Below are 17478 nucleotides of genomic sequence, written 5' to 3'. Positions count from 1 at the left end.
TTAACCACATAGTCATTGCATAATTCTTATATCCGATTGCTGGAATACAGAGCATCCCCAAAAAACTCTCACTGTCCAAAATGTAGAATTCACTGTAACAAACACACTTGTTGTTGTGTTGGAAAAGACTGTTTTCATAAACTGTTCATAATCATTTCTCCTTCACTGATTCACTCATGAAGAAGGATTGAAATTACCACAGACTGACATGTCATATTTCATTGCCTGCTGCCAGAAAGGAGTTGTTTAAAACTTTCTGACAGACATGTTTTTTTCTCTCTTTCAAAGATCCACTATAGATGGTTAGTTGTTATTTGTTTATATTACAATTTGCTGTGAATGTTAGTTCTTATACACACTGTGTATCTCATGAAACAAAAGTAATCTTTTGTTTTAGACAAAAAAATGTAATTGCTCAAGGGGGTGTGCAGCTGTGTTCCTTTCTATCCAATTAATTCATTCCTGCACAAAATGTCGGCCCATTTAGGCAAACCCATTTGCCCCCAGAGCCCCTGCCAAGACATACATTGCAGATAGCCTCTATTTATCCCCTGAAACTAATACAAACAAAACAAATCAACCTCTTTATGGCTCCCCAGAGGGACGTTATACCTTTAGGCACGGAACTGTAGGCATTTCAGTATGAAGACAAGTGGGAATCTGTTGCTATCTTTTTCTTAATAAATAAGAATCTGGGATATATTATGACCATTGGGTAACGCTGTGGAGGTTAGAATCATACTAAATCTGCTGTTTCTCTAAAGTATGAAATGTATTCAAGCACAGGGGACTTGTTAAAGTAGTGTGGCCAGGAAAATAGCTAATACACACACATTTTGGACATAAGTATCCATGTTCCCTTTCTCCTTACCTTCTACTAAACCTAACAGAAACTTTACTATAGACTTAATCTCAATAACATTATGCTCAAATAAACCTAGCCACTGAACCAAACAAGTCATGATATACTGTACCTGGATACTTGCACATGCAATGCATGTCTACATGTCTTTTCTATTCAGATCTAACCCACTTCAAAGGCCAGTAGGGTCAGTGATGGACTACATAGACAAAGCATAATAAAACTACTGCAAAATAAAATTGTAAATAAGATACCAAGTACTTTTGCACCTTGTTAAAATGTACAAAATACATCTCCAGTTATCCTCTTTGAAGTGACATTTCAGTTCCTCCTCAGTTTTATGACCAAATTATGTCAGTTTTTAGATTTCACTGGAAGAAACCAGCCATCTACATTTTCTGTTATTAAGCCAAACTCAATATTCAGAATCAATAGCAATTTCATAGTATTTGTATAGTGATTCAATCATCAGAAGAGGTAATTGTTTCAATCTAAAAAAGATGAGCTAAATAGCAAGCTCCTGAATCTGTAAGAACTAATACAGCCCCCTGGAAAAGCCTACCCTTGAAGTTGAGTACAGGGCTCCAGTCAGGCTGTAGCATTTACAAAGTCAGAGAAAATTAGTCAGTGGTTTAACTTTCCTGGCATGAAATTAATAAATGACTGCTGTAAATATGAATACATTCAATCACTCAAAATGATGTACTGTAGGCAGACTGAAAAATAATGTCAGTGGATTTTCCCTTTAACCTGAACAACATGGACAGTAATGGAATCACACATAAACACACACCTTCATAAAACTATTTATTGAATATCATATAGTACTCAAATAGTAAGCTAAGGTCACAAAATTCTAAAATAAAAACTTGCAATGCATTGAGGGTATTCAAGTTCCACCACCAAAAGTGAATTTGTATATTAGAATTACAGCAGTTTTCCCTCCTCCCAATCTTGTGATGCCCAATTATGGCTTTTGCCTCTTTAAAACAACAGACACACTGCAGCTGTTTAAGGAGAATGTCCTTCAGCGCACATATCTACAAGCTGGCATTGTCCTTATATCTTTTTCCAAAATACATAAGAATAAAATCCAGGCAGTAAAATACAAAATACATACAGTGGGGAGAACAAGTATTTGATACACTGCCGATTTTGCAGGTATTCCCACTTATAAAGCATGTAGAAGTCTGTAATTTGTATCATAGGCCTTCTTCAACTGTGAGTGATGGAATCTAAAACAAAAATCCAGAAAATCCCATTGTATAATTTTTAAGTAATTAATTAGCTTTTTATTGCATGACATAAGTATTTGATACATCAGAAAAGCAGAACTTAATATTTGGTACAGAAACCTTTGTTTCCAATTACAGAGATCATACGTTTCCTGTAGTTCTTGACTAGGTTTGCACACACTGCAGCAGGGATTTTGGCCCACTCCTCCATACAGACCTTCTCCAGATCCTTCAGGTTTCGGGGCTGTCGCTGGGCAATACAGACTTTCAGCTCCCTCCAATGATTTTCTATTGGGTACAGGTCTGGAGACTGGCTAAGCCACTCCAGGACCTTGAGATGCTTCTTACGGAGCCACTCCTTAGTTGCCCTGGCTTTGTGTTTTGGGTCGTTGTCATGCTGGAAGACCCAGCCATGACCCATCTTCAATGCTCTTACTGAGGGAAGGAGGTTGTTGGCCTAGATCTCGCGATACATGGCCCTATTCATCCTCCCCTCAATACGGTGCAGTCGTCTTGTCCCCTTTGCAGAAAAGCATCCCCAAAGAATGATGTTTCCAACTCCATGCTACACAGTTGGGATGGTGTTCTTGGAGTTGTACTCATCCTTCTTCTTCCTCCAAACACGGCGAGTCCAAACACGGTCACCTTCCTCATGATCATTGATGCCCCACGAGGTGAGATCTTGCATGGACAGGTGTCTTTTATACAGGTAGCGAGTTCAAACAGGTACAGTTAATACAGGTAATGAGTGGAGGTCTGTGAGAGCCGAAATTTTTACTGGTTGGTAGGTGATCAAATACTTATGTCATGCAATAAAATGCTAATTAATTATAAAAAATTGTACATTGGGATTTTATGGATTTTTGTATTATTGTATTCCGTCTCTCACAGCTGAAGTGAACCTATGATAAAAATTACAGACCTCTACATGCTTTGTAAGTGGGAAAACCTGCAAAATCGGCAGTGTATCAAATACTTGTTCTCCCCACTGTAGTTGTAGTTTTAATACTGTGAAGCATGGGTCTGGGTTGCCTCTCGCGGCCTCAGAAAGACGGCATGGGTGGGAGGAATCAGGACCATGGAGAGGGCACACAGGGAGAGAAATGGAATGCGTTGGGAGTGTGGAGGAAGTGTGCGCAGTGGAGGTGTACAAAACTTTTGAGAAGCAGCCGGGCCGGGCAGTAACACCCTCACACACCTGCCTCTCGAGAGGGATGATTCGGGCAGCCATATGAAGAGTCGCTGAGAAATCCAGGGGGAGAGAACTAACATCTGTTTTTTTGGGTTCTTCCTGACTGTTCAGTCCTGCGGGATGCCGTCGGTCCACCGCTCGCCGAACCCACCTGACGAGATACACCCTGCTGCCCATGTCGTTTACTCATTTGATTCGCCGTTTGTTTTGCCCTTTGTGTGTCACAAAGCTAGTCTTTACGACGTGATGTGTCAGTGTGTCAGAGTGGTGTCGGACAGACACTCAGACACACACACAGATGATCCACACACAGAAGTCCATAGATTTAACTCAGGATGGAACTATTATCATATCCCTGGACTTGATAGGGTACTGCTACCAACCTTGTTTATAGGACTTTTTTTTAGCGTTTCATTTGATTTGATCTAACTCAGTATTTATCCCCAGGTCTTGATCCTGCCTTTGATATTGATTGCTGCCTTGTGTCACTACTTTTCATACGTGTCTAATAAATGACCTAAATGCAAGAGTGGGACTTTCTCTAAGGATGGGGAAGTCATGACTGCTACCTACACTTTTAATCCTCCCACAGTATTGTGAATTCAGTGTGATATAAAAAGTATGTTTTTGGACCACACAGAAACTCTTTTTATCTACTCTGATCTTTTCAAGGCATTTAGTGAAAAGAACAAATCTTTCAAATCATTTTGTTCATTTCGGTCAATAACGCCCAGAGGAAACGGTGAACGATAAACTTCAGAAGAGTCATGATTTTATGTATTAAGCACCTAATTCAGCAGAGGAGGCTTTGAATACATTTGTGACTAAGCCTTGTAAAGTTTCTTGATACATGTTAAACGAGGTGTAGTTACAGATGCCACTGGATACTGATCCTGTTGTAGAATCGTACAAACAAACAATTAAAGTAAGACAACTCAGTCAAAGGTTTGTAACTCAAGCAGAGGCTCTTTATGTACAGTATTTTTTAAAGTAAATATGCCCCCTTGAAAAGTACATCCCTTGCTTAAACAGCTGATGTTGCCCTCTTTGGCTGAAGTAACTTCATGTAGCCATTTCTGGTAACTGTCTATCAGACCCAATTATCGACTGGGAAGCATTTTTGCTCACCCGCTTTACAGTTTAATTTCAACTGTGTCATATTCAAGGGCTTTTTTGACTGCACAGCCCGCTTCAAAGCCCCCACCAGCATTTTGATATGATTGGGATCTGGGCTTTGACTCAATGATGGCAATCTGGCAAGGCCCCAAATGCTTCAATGCTTTACCTTTGGTATGAGGTTCTGTTCAAAGGCAATGTTTTGTTTTTGCAAAACAAGATGTCTGGAACTGTGGCCAAACAACTTTGCCAGATTTACTCATTTGTCCAGTGAATATTGCTCCAGTGGTTATGCTCCTTACCCAGGTGTCAGGCACTGGAAGGATGCATTTCAAAATGCTTGGAAATGGCTTTGTAACAACCTCCCCAGACTCATGTTTCTTCTGAGGGCATCAGATACATTTTTTGATCTTGGCATGATGTGTTACCACACACATACATGGTTTAACCAGACCAAATAGCTCATCTTTATGGAAGCCTGGAGCTTATTTTTTGCAATGGAAGCCTGGAGTTAATCTGTTCCAGTAACTTTGTAATCGGTTTTTCATGCACCTGATTTACATTTTTGGCATTTTATTATGCATATCTATTTATTGTAATTGCAAAAAAGTAACATTTTGGTGTGAATTAATTAATTGGATTAGCTTAATTTACAAAGGTCATTTAACTTATCCATGTGTCCAAATATGTAAAAGAAATTTTTTTCCAATGTTCCAACCACACACTGTTTCCAAATATCAGTCATTAACATGTCTTTTTTTCTTTAATGCTGCCAACTATAATTTAGAAACTGCACATCACTAGCGCAGGAAGACAATGTTGGCTTTCACAACAGATGAAAAAGCAAATGAACATTTTCTAAAATATTCAAACCCCTTACCTCTAATTATATTAATGAATAACTAATGTTACTTTGAAATGTTGTTCTGTTTAATATATTTAAACAAAAACATCTAAATCAATAATCACAGGGTGACATTGATTTTCTAATGCACAAAAAAAAGTATTTATGTTTTTCAGTTACAAAACTCACTGTATGACACAAAAGTCATATTTCACAGGCTCTCACTGCTGGTGTCTCCCATGGCTCTGTTCAAGACTCTATGTCTCATCTTCTCTCTATACACCAAGTCATTAAACTTTGTCATATCCTCACATGACCTCTCCGGTCAAGGTTAGGGATGCAATGGAACAGTGGGCCCATGGTCTGGTATTTATTGCGGTTTGTGGGTCATGGTAATGGTATGGTTTCGGTATGAATGACGTCATCATGTTAGAAGTGTTTCCACTTGAGTAGCCGACAGTGGCAAAGCAATGCTTGCAGACTGCTCTTTGTTCACGGTCTTCTTACCTTCATCATTGTATTAAACGCTGAATCCAGCATTTTCCCACGCAGCAGATTTGAAAGATGGCAGTGCCTCTTCAAATGTTCTTATATCTGAACAGATTCAGAATTGTTGTGAAATTGGTCTCATTGAATTCATTGTGGCATTATAAAAGTCTTAAAATGTCTTAAATATAACTTCCTGAAACCTGCAGATAACCTCTTGGGTGCAGGTTTCCTACTGAAATATAATTGAAAATCGTCCATTGGTTGTTAAAAAGGGGGAGGAGGTTGCGACTGCCATATTTTGAGACATTGCTGAGTAAAATTAATGGGACTGGGGCCCCCAGCAGTTGCCTGCCTTACCTGTTCACAAGACTCCAGTCTAAATATATAAAGTGCGTGTAGTCTGCAGCAATAAACATATTTAGGAAATTCTAGGAAAATGACCGGCATAATATTGTAACTCTGTGGTTCACATGTGCGTATTGAACTGTAGAAGAAGAACCGCATGGTTCGATGACATACCATCCCTGCATCCCTAGTCACGGAATAATTTCTCTGGTGCCAACATGAATCTCTGCATGCACGGCACACAGTTCTGCTTGCATGTCAGCCCACCACCTCAACCTCGGACTGTTCTTCCAATGAGGGAAAACTTGTCAACAGAAAGACCTCTCCATTATGGTGTCCGCTTCCCAAAGTGCATTACTGTGACTTGCTTCTTGAAGTTCACATTGCACCACAGTATGAGAGGACCCTGCCCTCATGCAGGAAACAGTGCAGATCCTAATCCAGGCACCAGTGATTTCAAATCTGGCCTGCTGAAACTGAGCTCCATGTGACACAAAATCACTGGAAATTATGCAGAGAGCTGCAGCCTGCCTAGTTCACTCATGTCAGCCCAGTCCTCTACACTCCACTGGTTTCAAGTTATGATACCCTACGGAAGGGTTCTGCTCCTCTCTGATTTCTCTCTGGTCTCTTAATTTGTCCCGGAGCTGTATATATACAGTGGGGAGAACAAGTATTTGATACACTGCCGATTCTGCAGGTTTTCCTACTTACAAAGCATGTAGAAGTCTGTAATTTTTATCATAGGTACACTTCAACTGTGAGAGACAGAATCTAAAATCCAGAAAATCACATTGTATGATTTTAATTGCAATTTTATTGCATTATATAAGTATTTGATCACCTACCAACCAGTAAGAATTCCGGCTCTCAAAGACCTGTTAGTCTTTCTGTTCTCCACTCATTACCTGTATTAACTGCACCTGTTTGAACTCGTTACCTGCATAAAATACATCTGTCCACACACTCAATCAAACAGACTGCAACCTCTCCACAATGGCCAAGACCAGAGAGCTGTGTAAGGACATCCGGGATAAAATTGTAGACCTGCACAAGGACAATAAGCAAGCAGCTTGGTGAGAAGGCAACAACTGTTGGCGCAATTATTAGAAAATGGAAGAAGTTCAAGATGACGGTCAATCTCCCTCGGTCTGGGGCTCCATGCAAGATCTCACCTCGTAGGGCATCAATGATCATGCTGAAAGTGACCATGTTTGGACTCGCCGTGTTCGGAGTAAGAAGAAGGATGAGTACAACTCCAAGAACACCATCCCAACCGTGATGCATGGAGTAGGAAACATCATTCTTTGGGGATGCTTTTCTGCAAAGGGGACAGATTCCATCTCTCACAGTTGAAGTGTACCTTCGATAAAAATTATGCTTTGTAAGTGGGGAAAACCTGCAAAATTGGCAGTGTATCAAATACTTGTTCTCCCCACTGTATTGGTATTTTGTTGTTGAAAAATAAATATGAATTTGTTTACTTTGCATTATTTGAGTACTGAAAACAGGTACATTTTATATTTTTATTTGGGAATATTCCACCTCTGCCTAAACCACTCCTGGGTTGCTTTTGCAGTATGTTTGGGGTCATTTTCCATCTGTAAAGTGAAGAACAGTCCAATCAACTTTGCTGAATTTGGGTGAATCTGAGCGGACAACATATCCCTATACACTTTAGAATTAATCTGGCTGCTTCTGTCTTCAGTCACATCATCAATACACACTAGTGACCCTGTTCCATTGGAAGACATGCATGCCAATGCCGTCACACTGCCTCCACCGTGTTTTACAGGAGCTGTTCCAAGCCTTCTCCATACTTTTTTCTTCCCATCATTCTGGTACAGGTTTGTCTTAGTTTCATATGTCCAAAGAATGCTGTTCCAGAACTGGGAAGTCTAATCTGGCCTTTCTATTCTTGAGGCTTATGAATGATTTGCACCTTGTGGTGAACCCTCTGTATTTGCTCTTGTGAAGTCTTCTCTTTATGGTAGACTTAAATAATGATAAGCCTAACTCCTAGAGAGTGTTCTTCACTTGGCTGGATGTTGTGAAGGGGGTATTCTTTACCATGGAAAGGATCCTACGATATATCCACCACTGTTGTCGTCCAGGCCTATTTGTGTTGCAGAGCTCACCAGTGCATTCTTTTATTCTCAGAATGTACCAAACTATTTGGCCACTCCTAATGTTCCTACTATCTCTCTGATGGATATAATATTTTTTTTTGCAGCCTAAGGATGGCCTGTTTCATTTGCATTGAGAGCTCCTTTGAAAGCATGTTGTGGGTTCACAGCAACAGCTTCCAAATGTGAATGCCACACCTGCAATCAACTCCAGACCTTTTACCTGTTTAATTGATGAAGAAATAACGAAGGAATAGCCCACACCTGTCCATGAAACAGCTTTTGAGTCAATAGTCCAATTACTTTGGGGCCCTTGAAAAACAGGGAGCCACATATCAAAGAGCTGTAATTCCTAAACCCTTCCTCCAATGTCGATGTCAATACCTTCATATTAAAGCAGAGAGTCTGTACTTTAACTGTAACTTGAATATATTTTGGTTAACAGCCAAAATACCAAACTTGTGTCAGTGTCCAATTATTTCCAGACCTAATTGTATATACAGCTCCAGAAGAAATTAAGAAACCACTGTACCTTTTTCTTTCCTTTCCAAAAAAGTTGAAAAGGAATGTTTTGAGTGAGGAACAGAAGGGTTAAAAGTTAGAGACCAATGCAAATTGAAGGCTTCTGTTCGTCACTCAAAACATTCCTTTTACATTTTTTTGGAAAGGAAAGAAAAAGGTGCAATGGTCTCTTAATTTTTACCGGAGCTGTATAGTATTGACAATGGAAATTAATTGAGTAAAATACATTACAAATACTACAGTTGTATTGATATTATAGGGTTGTTCTACTACAGTATCCTAAAATGAACTACTGTAAATGTAAGTCGCAGTTGATAAATCATTTTTATTATCAATTAATTAAAGTTGAAATATGCACACATCCAGGTATACAAGTGCTTGCGACACACACTTTCTCCCTTTCACTCCTCACCAAGCATTACAATCCAACCCCCACGGAATATCATCATTAGCCAACTTGGAGTTCTGTTACAGTTCAGTTGGGTTTCCTATTGCCATGACTACCAGGGGAGATGGTGTGTGAATCACGAACCTAGCCTATGGCTTCACACATCAGTTACCTGTCTGCCTGACAATACAACATGGGCCTACTTGAGTCTATGCATTTCTGAAACACAACACACCAGATCTTGTCTTATAACAAGCTCAATAATTCAAATTGACTTTCTTTTTTTCATTCACTCTCTAACACACACAAACACACTCATATGCAAGCACCAGGTGTTCCATAGAAGCCAATGTACAGAGAGCGTGATAAGTTTGTAGTTATGTGGTTATAGTTATTCAGTTAACCCAGAGCTAAAATATTGTGTAATTTGTCTGATGCTCGGTTAAGTTCTGATTTGTCCAAGGCACCAGAACTAATGCTAGCCATTTTGTTGTGCATCCTGGTGGATTATGACAGATCCAATTACTGGCACTCTAGGTAAATATGAACAAAATAGACAGTACAAAATGCCATTGTTGTGTTTCAGGAAGGGATTTGGGACCATTCTTCCATACAGAAACTTTACAGAGTTCTTGGTCCTCACTTGTGAACTCTTTATCACATCATCTTTACCATACTCTACTGGTTTTCAATAGGATTTAACCCAGGGGACTGTGCTGGTCATTGCAAAAGCTTGATTCTACATATTTTAGTGTGTTTTTGGAGGTATGCTTTTTGATTTTTGTTCTGCTGGAAGGTAAAACAAAAACACAGTTTTAGCCTCCTGGCAGGCGCTGAAAGGTTTTGGCCTAAAATCTCAAGGAAATTGATAGAGTACATGTGGTCATGTATCCTAAAATTTTCCCAGGACCTTTGGAAGTAAAACAGGACCACAACACAGCAAATCCACCACTGTACTTCACAGTTGGGATTAGGTTATTTTCTGCATGGCCATGACCCTTTTTTCACCAAACCCATCTCTGGTGTTTGCTGCCAAAAGTTGCATTTTACTCTCACTAGACCATAGACCGGGTTCCAATCAAAGTTCTAATGTCATTTAACAAACTAGCAGAAGAATCATTCTCCTGGCAACAACAAATTATTGTTGGCATTGAGGTTATTTCCTTTTGTAGTTTTGAATACTTTTTGATAATAATATGTTTGTAAGATTTTCTCAATGTGCCAAAACATTATCAACATTGTTTTAAATAATTATTTATTTATGACTTCATACGATTTTTCACTGAATTAAAAGTTTGATTCATATGACAGCAAGCTGATAAACAAAAATGAAATCCTTTTTGTAAATTTTTAACAATATTTCTAGAAGGAATACACAGTACTGTACAAAAGTCATTGGCACCAGAAAGTCAAAGAAAAATATAGATTTGGGTAGTAAGCGTTTCTTTGTAAATATATATATTTTATGTTTGTTAAGATTGGCTAGAAGTGAGTTCTGGAATGCACATTTATTCCTCATATACAAAACATCTTACTGAAAGAGTACAGTACAAACCACTAAATTTAGTAAGCGATTCTAAAGGCGTTTTTTCCGTTTACACCACAGTTGTTTTACTTCGTAATGTTTTGAGTGCTACAAATTTGAACATGTCATTAGTTTGCCAAGTTTTATTATGGATGCTACTCAGTCATTAACTAAATCACTATGCAAGCTGGTAAATAGTTCTCATCAGTCCTATTTGTACATTCACATGTGGGACAATGTAATTGCTATATAAATCTAAAATGCTGAAATAATATATTTTAACATGTTTTTCCAGTGATTATGATTCGTCATGTTTTGTTTGCTACAGAGGCGACCTAGTTGTTTGCTGAAATATGACAAAGCATAAAGGATTGTACTGTAGTATTAGTGGGATAAACAAAAATGAACTGTGAAGGGACTCAGATACATCTTGTCCAACTGCACCTAATATATCCAGCCTTTTATTTCCCTGCACTGTGAACCTGTTTGCAAGGAGTATTGAATGGGGGCTAGGGGGCAGGAGTCAAAATCAGAGAGAGAAGGAGCTAGAAAGGAAGTGAGTAACAGAGACACATACAGTGAGGAGAACAAGTATTTGATACACTGCCGATTTTGCAGGTGTTCCTACTTACAAAGCATGTAGAGGTCTGTAATTTTTATCATAGCTACACTTCAACTCTGAGAGACGGAATCTAAAACAGTTTGAACTACTTACCTGTATAAAAGACACCTGTCCACACACTCAATCAAACAGACTCCAACCTCTCCGCAATGGCCAAGACCAGAGAGCTGTGTAAGGACATCAGGGATAAAATTGTAGACCTGCACAAGGCTGGGATGGGCTACAGGACAATAGGCAAGCAGCTTGGTGAGAAGGCAACAACTGTTGGCGCAATTATTAGAAAATGGAAGAAGTTCAAGATGATGGTCAATCTCCCTCGTTCTGGGGCTCCATGCAAGATCTCAACTCGTAGGGCATCAATGATCATGAGGAAGGTGAGGGATCAGCCCAGAACTACACAGCAGGACCTGGTCAATGATCTGAAGAGAGCTGGGACCACAGTCTAAAAAGAAAACCATTAGTAACACACTAAACTGTCATGGATTAAAATCCTGCAGCGCACGCAAGGTCCCCCTGCTCAAGCCAGCGCATGTCCAGGCTCGTCTGAAGTTTGCCAATGAACATCTGGAAGATCCAGAGGAGGAATGGGAGAAGTTCATGTGGTCTGATGAATAGAGCTTTTTGGTCTAAACTCCACTCGCCATGTTTGGAGGAAGAAGAAAGATGAGTACAACCCCAAGAACACCATCCCAACCGTGATGCATGGAGGTGGAAACATCATTTTTTGGGGATGCTTTTTTGCAAAGGGGACAGGACGACTGCACCGTATTGAGGGGAGGATGGATGGGGCCATGTATCGCATGATCTTGGCCAACAACCTCCTTCCCTCAGTAAGAGCATTGAAGATGGGTCATGGCTTGGTCTTCCAGCATGACAACGACCCAAAACAGACAGCCAGGAAAAATAAGGAGTGGCAGCGTAAGAAGCATCTCAAGGTCCTGGAGTGGCTTAGCCAGTCTCCAGACCTGAACCCAATAGAAAATCTTTGGAGGGAGCTGAAAGTCCATATTGCCCAGCGACAGCCCCGAAACCTGAAGGATCTGGAGAAGGTCTGTATGGAGGAGTGGGCCAAAATCCCTGCTGCAGTGTGTGCAAACCTGGTCAAGAACTACAGCAAACGTATGATCTCTGTAATTGCAAACCAAGGTTCTGTACCAAATATTAAGTTCTGCTTTTCTGATGTATCAAATACTTATGTCATGCAATAAAATGCAAATTAATTACTTCAAAATCATACAATGTGATTTTCTGGATTATTATTTTTTGATTCCGTCACTGACAGTTGAAGAGTACCTATGATAAAAATTACAGACTTCTACATGCTTTATAAGTCGGAAAACCTGCTAAATTGGCAGTGTATCAAATACTTGTTCTCCCCACTGTAGTTTGAGTAAAGAGCAATGCACTAAGCATCTGGAACTTCAGTGGGTTCAGTGGGTCTAATTCAGTACACTAAAACCGTTTGAAATGTGTAGCAAATGCTTTGCAATGTGGCAAAAACATTTGAACTACTTTGCTGGCAACCTACATCCCTATGAATTTAGAAAGTTGTGTGAACTTACCCCAACTTCCACATGGTCTGACCCCTTGTCATCTTGCTTGTGAAGGATCTCAAAGTAGTATTGTCTGGATGCAATTAGGCTGAAAAGAGGTAGAGAGAGAGAATGAGGTCAGAGGGGAACATAGTTTTATGTGTAAATGCTCAAGTACATACAAAAATGGGATAACATATGATTTATAGTCTGGTTTTAGAAAGTCTCATTCAAATGATACAAAGAGATTGATGATAGAAAAGTATGTGGTATGCAGCTGATGGATTGCCATAAAGACCTTGATACAGCAGAACACCAAATACTGCAAAGTGAAGCTCCCTAGGTTTTAGCCTGACAGTACAGTGGTAAAAATCGCTCTGGAGTCATTGTCAATGGCATCTTGTATGAGGTCATATGAATCAGCTGTAGAATGCCAAAAGGGAATCTTTTGGGGCACCTCCTCTTCCTGCAATTTATTAATTATCTTTGCTTTTTGGAGAATATCAGACTCTGTCTTTCTTATAATCTTTTTTTTTAATATTCTTAAAAAATAAAGAGACAAAATTTTAAATAGGAAGGTTTTGAGTGAGGAAAAGAAGGGTAAAAATTAAGAGACCACTTCAAATTGAACGCTCCTGTTCCTCACTCAAAACTTTCCTTATCAACTTTTTTGGAAAGGATTTTATTTTTTAAGGTGCAGTGGTCTCTTACTTTTTTCCAGAGCTGTATAATTTGACCTTCTTTAAAAAAAATCTTTCATTTAGGAAAAAGATTAGGCTAATTTGATCACCAGCTTCAAAGTCAGGATTGGTGGTGTAGTAAGTGGTGAAAGTTTACCAATTAGAAGGTTTCTGGGTGGACGGCTAGGAAAATGAGTACAATAAACGTTAGTTATCGGGAATGTAACTCTGGTTATATTAGTGGAGCTCCACCACCTAGAGGGGCTTTAGCTCCCAGTGGTTTACCCTCGTCCCGCCCCTCGTCGTTCCCCTAAATAGGATCTGTGAGCTCAGAGAACACCCTCCCGAGTTTATCCAGCATAACACAGGGGAAGGCAGGGCAACAGGTCTGAGGGGCTCCACTCCTAGTGGTTTACAGCGAGCCAAGGAAGTACTCCCTGCTTGACCCAACCAGCGTGACTCGCAGGGTTCAGTAAAAAAACGTCACCTAAAGCCCCAAGATGAAACATCCCCAATAGCTGAAGTCAGAGAAGGGATGATCGAATGCATTAATGACGCAAAATCTTCCCCAAGGGGAAGGCTTATGAACACATAAGCTGCCCAAAGGGAAACAAAGGAATACATAATTCTGTCACGTCTTATGCAGTGATAGAATCAAGGCAAAGCACGAAACTCCATAGAATAGTTCAGAGGTCTTGGGCAGCTGCGCCGAGAATTGACTAAACAAAAGACGTGGGGGAGACGTCCAGTAAATAGAAACGCCCAAACGCCGAAGGCGACGACCACGATGCCCAGGCGCAAATGTCATCTACATTTTGCGCCCTGCCCAGCTAAGCGCCCAGCCCCTTAGCAAGGTCACACTGCAGAGCGCCAAGTCTGGCCACCGGGCAGCGAAGGTGGGCATGCGCCCTGAGAGAGCACCATGGGATCCCTCCAATATTCCAGGTGCCCGCGTAGTTGTAATGGCGATGACGCACAATTTTGACCCATTGGCAAGTTAACCAGGCCTGCAGGCTGCACATGTACAGTAGACCCAGAGGGACCACTGCGTGCGCTGCTGCCATCATGCCCATGAGGGACATGAAGGCCCGAACCAGGACAAGAGGCACAGGATGAGGGCAGAGAGAAAATCAAGAGCCCGAGCATCCAAAATGCGCGCTGTCATTGTGTGCATGTCCATGACCAGACCCAGGTAAAAAAAAAACGCTGTGCTGGTTTCGGAGAGCTCTTTTTCCAATTCATAGCAAGCCCTAAACGCGTGAGAAGAGACACCACTCTGAAAGTGTGTACTCTGGTCAGCTCCAGGGACAGGGATAAAATCAGGAGATCGTATAGATAGGCAAAATTCAGGGGGCTCCAGCACCACATCCAAGCACTTGGAGAAGGTGCGCAGAGCCAGAGCGTATCCTAATGGAATCCTCATATACTTGTAGACCTTGCCCTGAAAGGTAAATCTTCCTGTGCCTGCGAACGATCGGGACATGGAAGTGATCCTTGAGGTCTATGCTCGCACAGAAATCTCCTGGTAGGAAGGCTTCCAACAGGTGAGTAGTGGTGAGCATACGGAACGGCCGTTTAGCTATGTGCACATTCAGATTGGGCAGATCCAAGATCGGTCTCACTCCTCCCGTCTTCTTGGGAACCAGGAAGTAACGGGAGTAAAAACTGTCCTGTCTGAGATCCCCCAGCACCTCTGAGATCGCTCCTTTGCTCAACAGTTCCGTTACCTCCGACAGGAGAGCAGATGCTCTGTCGGACGATGACATTTCTGTCTCCACTATTCCCGATAACGAAGAGGGAACCGAGCGAAACTGACTTAGATAACCCAGTCTGTTCGTGCGATCGAGCAAGGCTGACATAGTACAGTGATGATTCCTCTGTGAGAGAGGAAGAGCTTGTAGTTGGGGGCCTTGGTCAGGAAAACGTTGAAGTCCCTCACTGCCCCACCGCCACCGAGCTTGACTGGAGAGAAAGAGACACGCCCAAGGAGGGCAGGGAGCGAAAGAGATGAGAAAAAAACGAGGAGCTGGGCAGAAAACTCAGGTCCACAGAACAAGAGCCAAGATCGCTAACCATTAGGCCATCCTGCTGTACATTCACTCATAGGAATCTGAGGGAGAGGGGAACCCAGCATTTGCATACGCGGAAGTTGCACCCTGAGTGGAGACACGTTGCTAGGGGAATGCCGAGCAGCACCGGGCTGCACTGTTAGAGCAAGTAACCCCGAGACCGGCCGGCAGAGGAGTGAGAGATGCATCAGAACCCGATAGCCGGAGTTTGTCTATGACAGATGGCGGTTTTAGAAGTTACAGTGCTTATGTCTATAATGTCCTGCAAAATCTCAGAGTGTTCTGTAACCCGTAAATGGCAGGGAAGAGAGGAGCCGCTAAGGCAACACCGGGCTGCACTCTAGAGCGAGTACACTTGAGACCGGCCGACAGTGAAATGAGAGATGTACCTGAACACGCTAGTCGGCGCTTAAGTCTATGGGAGATGGTGGGTAGAGAGGATAGAGTAGTTATACCTATAACTCCCTGAGAAAACTAAGTATCCTGTACATTGCTAACATAGCTTTTACCACTACACTGAAAAGGGAAGGGAATAGAGCGTGCACAAGTGAAAACATTTAGAAAACCTGCACTCTGCAGGGCGAAAATGAGGGAGAAGCCGCTCACTTGCGCCGCTGCTCATATACAACAGGGCAGACATAGAGACAGAGAGAGTGCGCGCTGAGTCTCTAATAGCCACCGATGGAGGCAAACTAGGGCATGCAAGTTGGTTTAACAGACTCAGACACTGCCTCACACTAAAGCACTGTTTAACTTTTTATTGAAGAAAACATTTGTAGAGCCAAATCTGCAACACCGTCAGACTCGGCCCATACCTTGCGAAGGGAGGGAGACCTGGGGGCAGTGAGGGCAACATCGCCGCTCACAGCCCGCTCCATGCCTAGTCAGGATGGCTTGGGCTTCTTAGACGGCTACGGAGTATCTATATTTCAAAGGAATACAATTTATTCCAATCAAGTAATAAAGTTACAATTTCTATTGCATCGTGGGATTGTTGACGTGCTGTACGCTGCTTGCTGTTACCTACATGGACACCAGCCAAACTTTTTCAAATTTCGTTTATATGAACTAGTGGTAAAATTCTATTTTAGGAGTTTACCAATGTAATATTTTTATCTATTGACTTTTTACCCAACTTTTCTACAACAGGACTCTATTTGGACATAATAAACGGAGCTACTCGCCCCTAAACATCCGAAGCTAAGTACCATTATGCCTTATAAGTGTAGTAGTTCTAATTTTAACACAGAGGAGTATTATCATCTTTAGGTGAAGATAGCAGAGTTAGAGGCTCAGCTTCAGACGCAAATGTCAGGCAAGGATTATGTTTGTGTAGAAACTGAAAAAACAGCGTCTGTACTACCAGGAAGAAACGATAGTGTTGTTAGCCCCCCGGCATTCTCCTGCAGTCGGGAAATAACGTTCTCTTAGTCACTGGGAAGAAATGCCACCGACCAGTTAAACATGCGTAGCTGCTAGAGCCGACAGAGACTTTCAACAGGTTTTCCCCACTCGAGTTGGAGCCAAGGTCCGAGCCGTATTCGGAGGGGAATGACCGGTAGGCATGTTCTACCTGTGTCCCGGGAAAAACTGAAAACTTTTGACATCTGCGATTCCATTACCCACTGTATTATATTAAACAATTAGCCAGTGATCGTACACTGTTTACCGGGGGTCAGAGCCACAGACTTGCTAGCGAAGTTTAAAACTGTCAAGTATAAAGATATTGTTATTCATGTTGGCACTGTTGTGAAAAATTACAAAGCAGAACATCATAAGTGTGTAACATCAGTGTGTAAATTAGCTAGAAAGATGTGTTGGCATTGAATAATTGTCTCTGGGCCCCTCCCAGCAAGGTGTAGTGACAAGCTCTACAGCAGACTTGCGCAAATTAATCGCTGGCTAAAAACAGAGTTCAGCTAGTTGCAGAG

At 41.4% G+C, this 17478-nt stretch overlaps 1 protein-coding gene across 3 annotated transcripts in view; it reads right to left on the bottom strand.

Moving 5' to 3' along the window:
- The window catches only part of b4galnt4a (beta-1,4-N-acetyl-galactosaminyl transferase 4a), a 456187-nt gene that overhangs the window by 58538 nt on the left and 380171 nt on the right, over positions 1 to 17478 (bottom strand). For all 3 annotated transcript variants that reach the window (XM_020044136.3, XM_034288228.1, XM_034288229.1), the window contains one exon: positions 12829 to 12907. In XM_020044136.3, the coding sequence (XP_019899695.2) occupies positions 12829 to 12907 (79 nt within the window). The remainder of the gene's footprint in view (positions 1 to 12828; positions 12908 to 17478) is intronic.

Source organism: Esox lucius, chromosome 19 (genome assembly GCF_011004845.1).
Source record: "Esox lucius isolate fEsoLuc1 chromosome 19, fEsoLuc1.pri, whole genome shotgun sequence".
NCBI lineage: Eukaryota > Metazoa > Chordata > Actinopteri > Esociformes > Esocidae > Esox > Esox lucius.
This window is presented reverse-complemented; position numbering and strand designations above follow the sequence as displayed.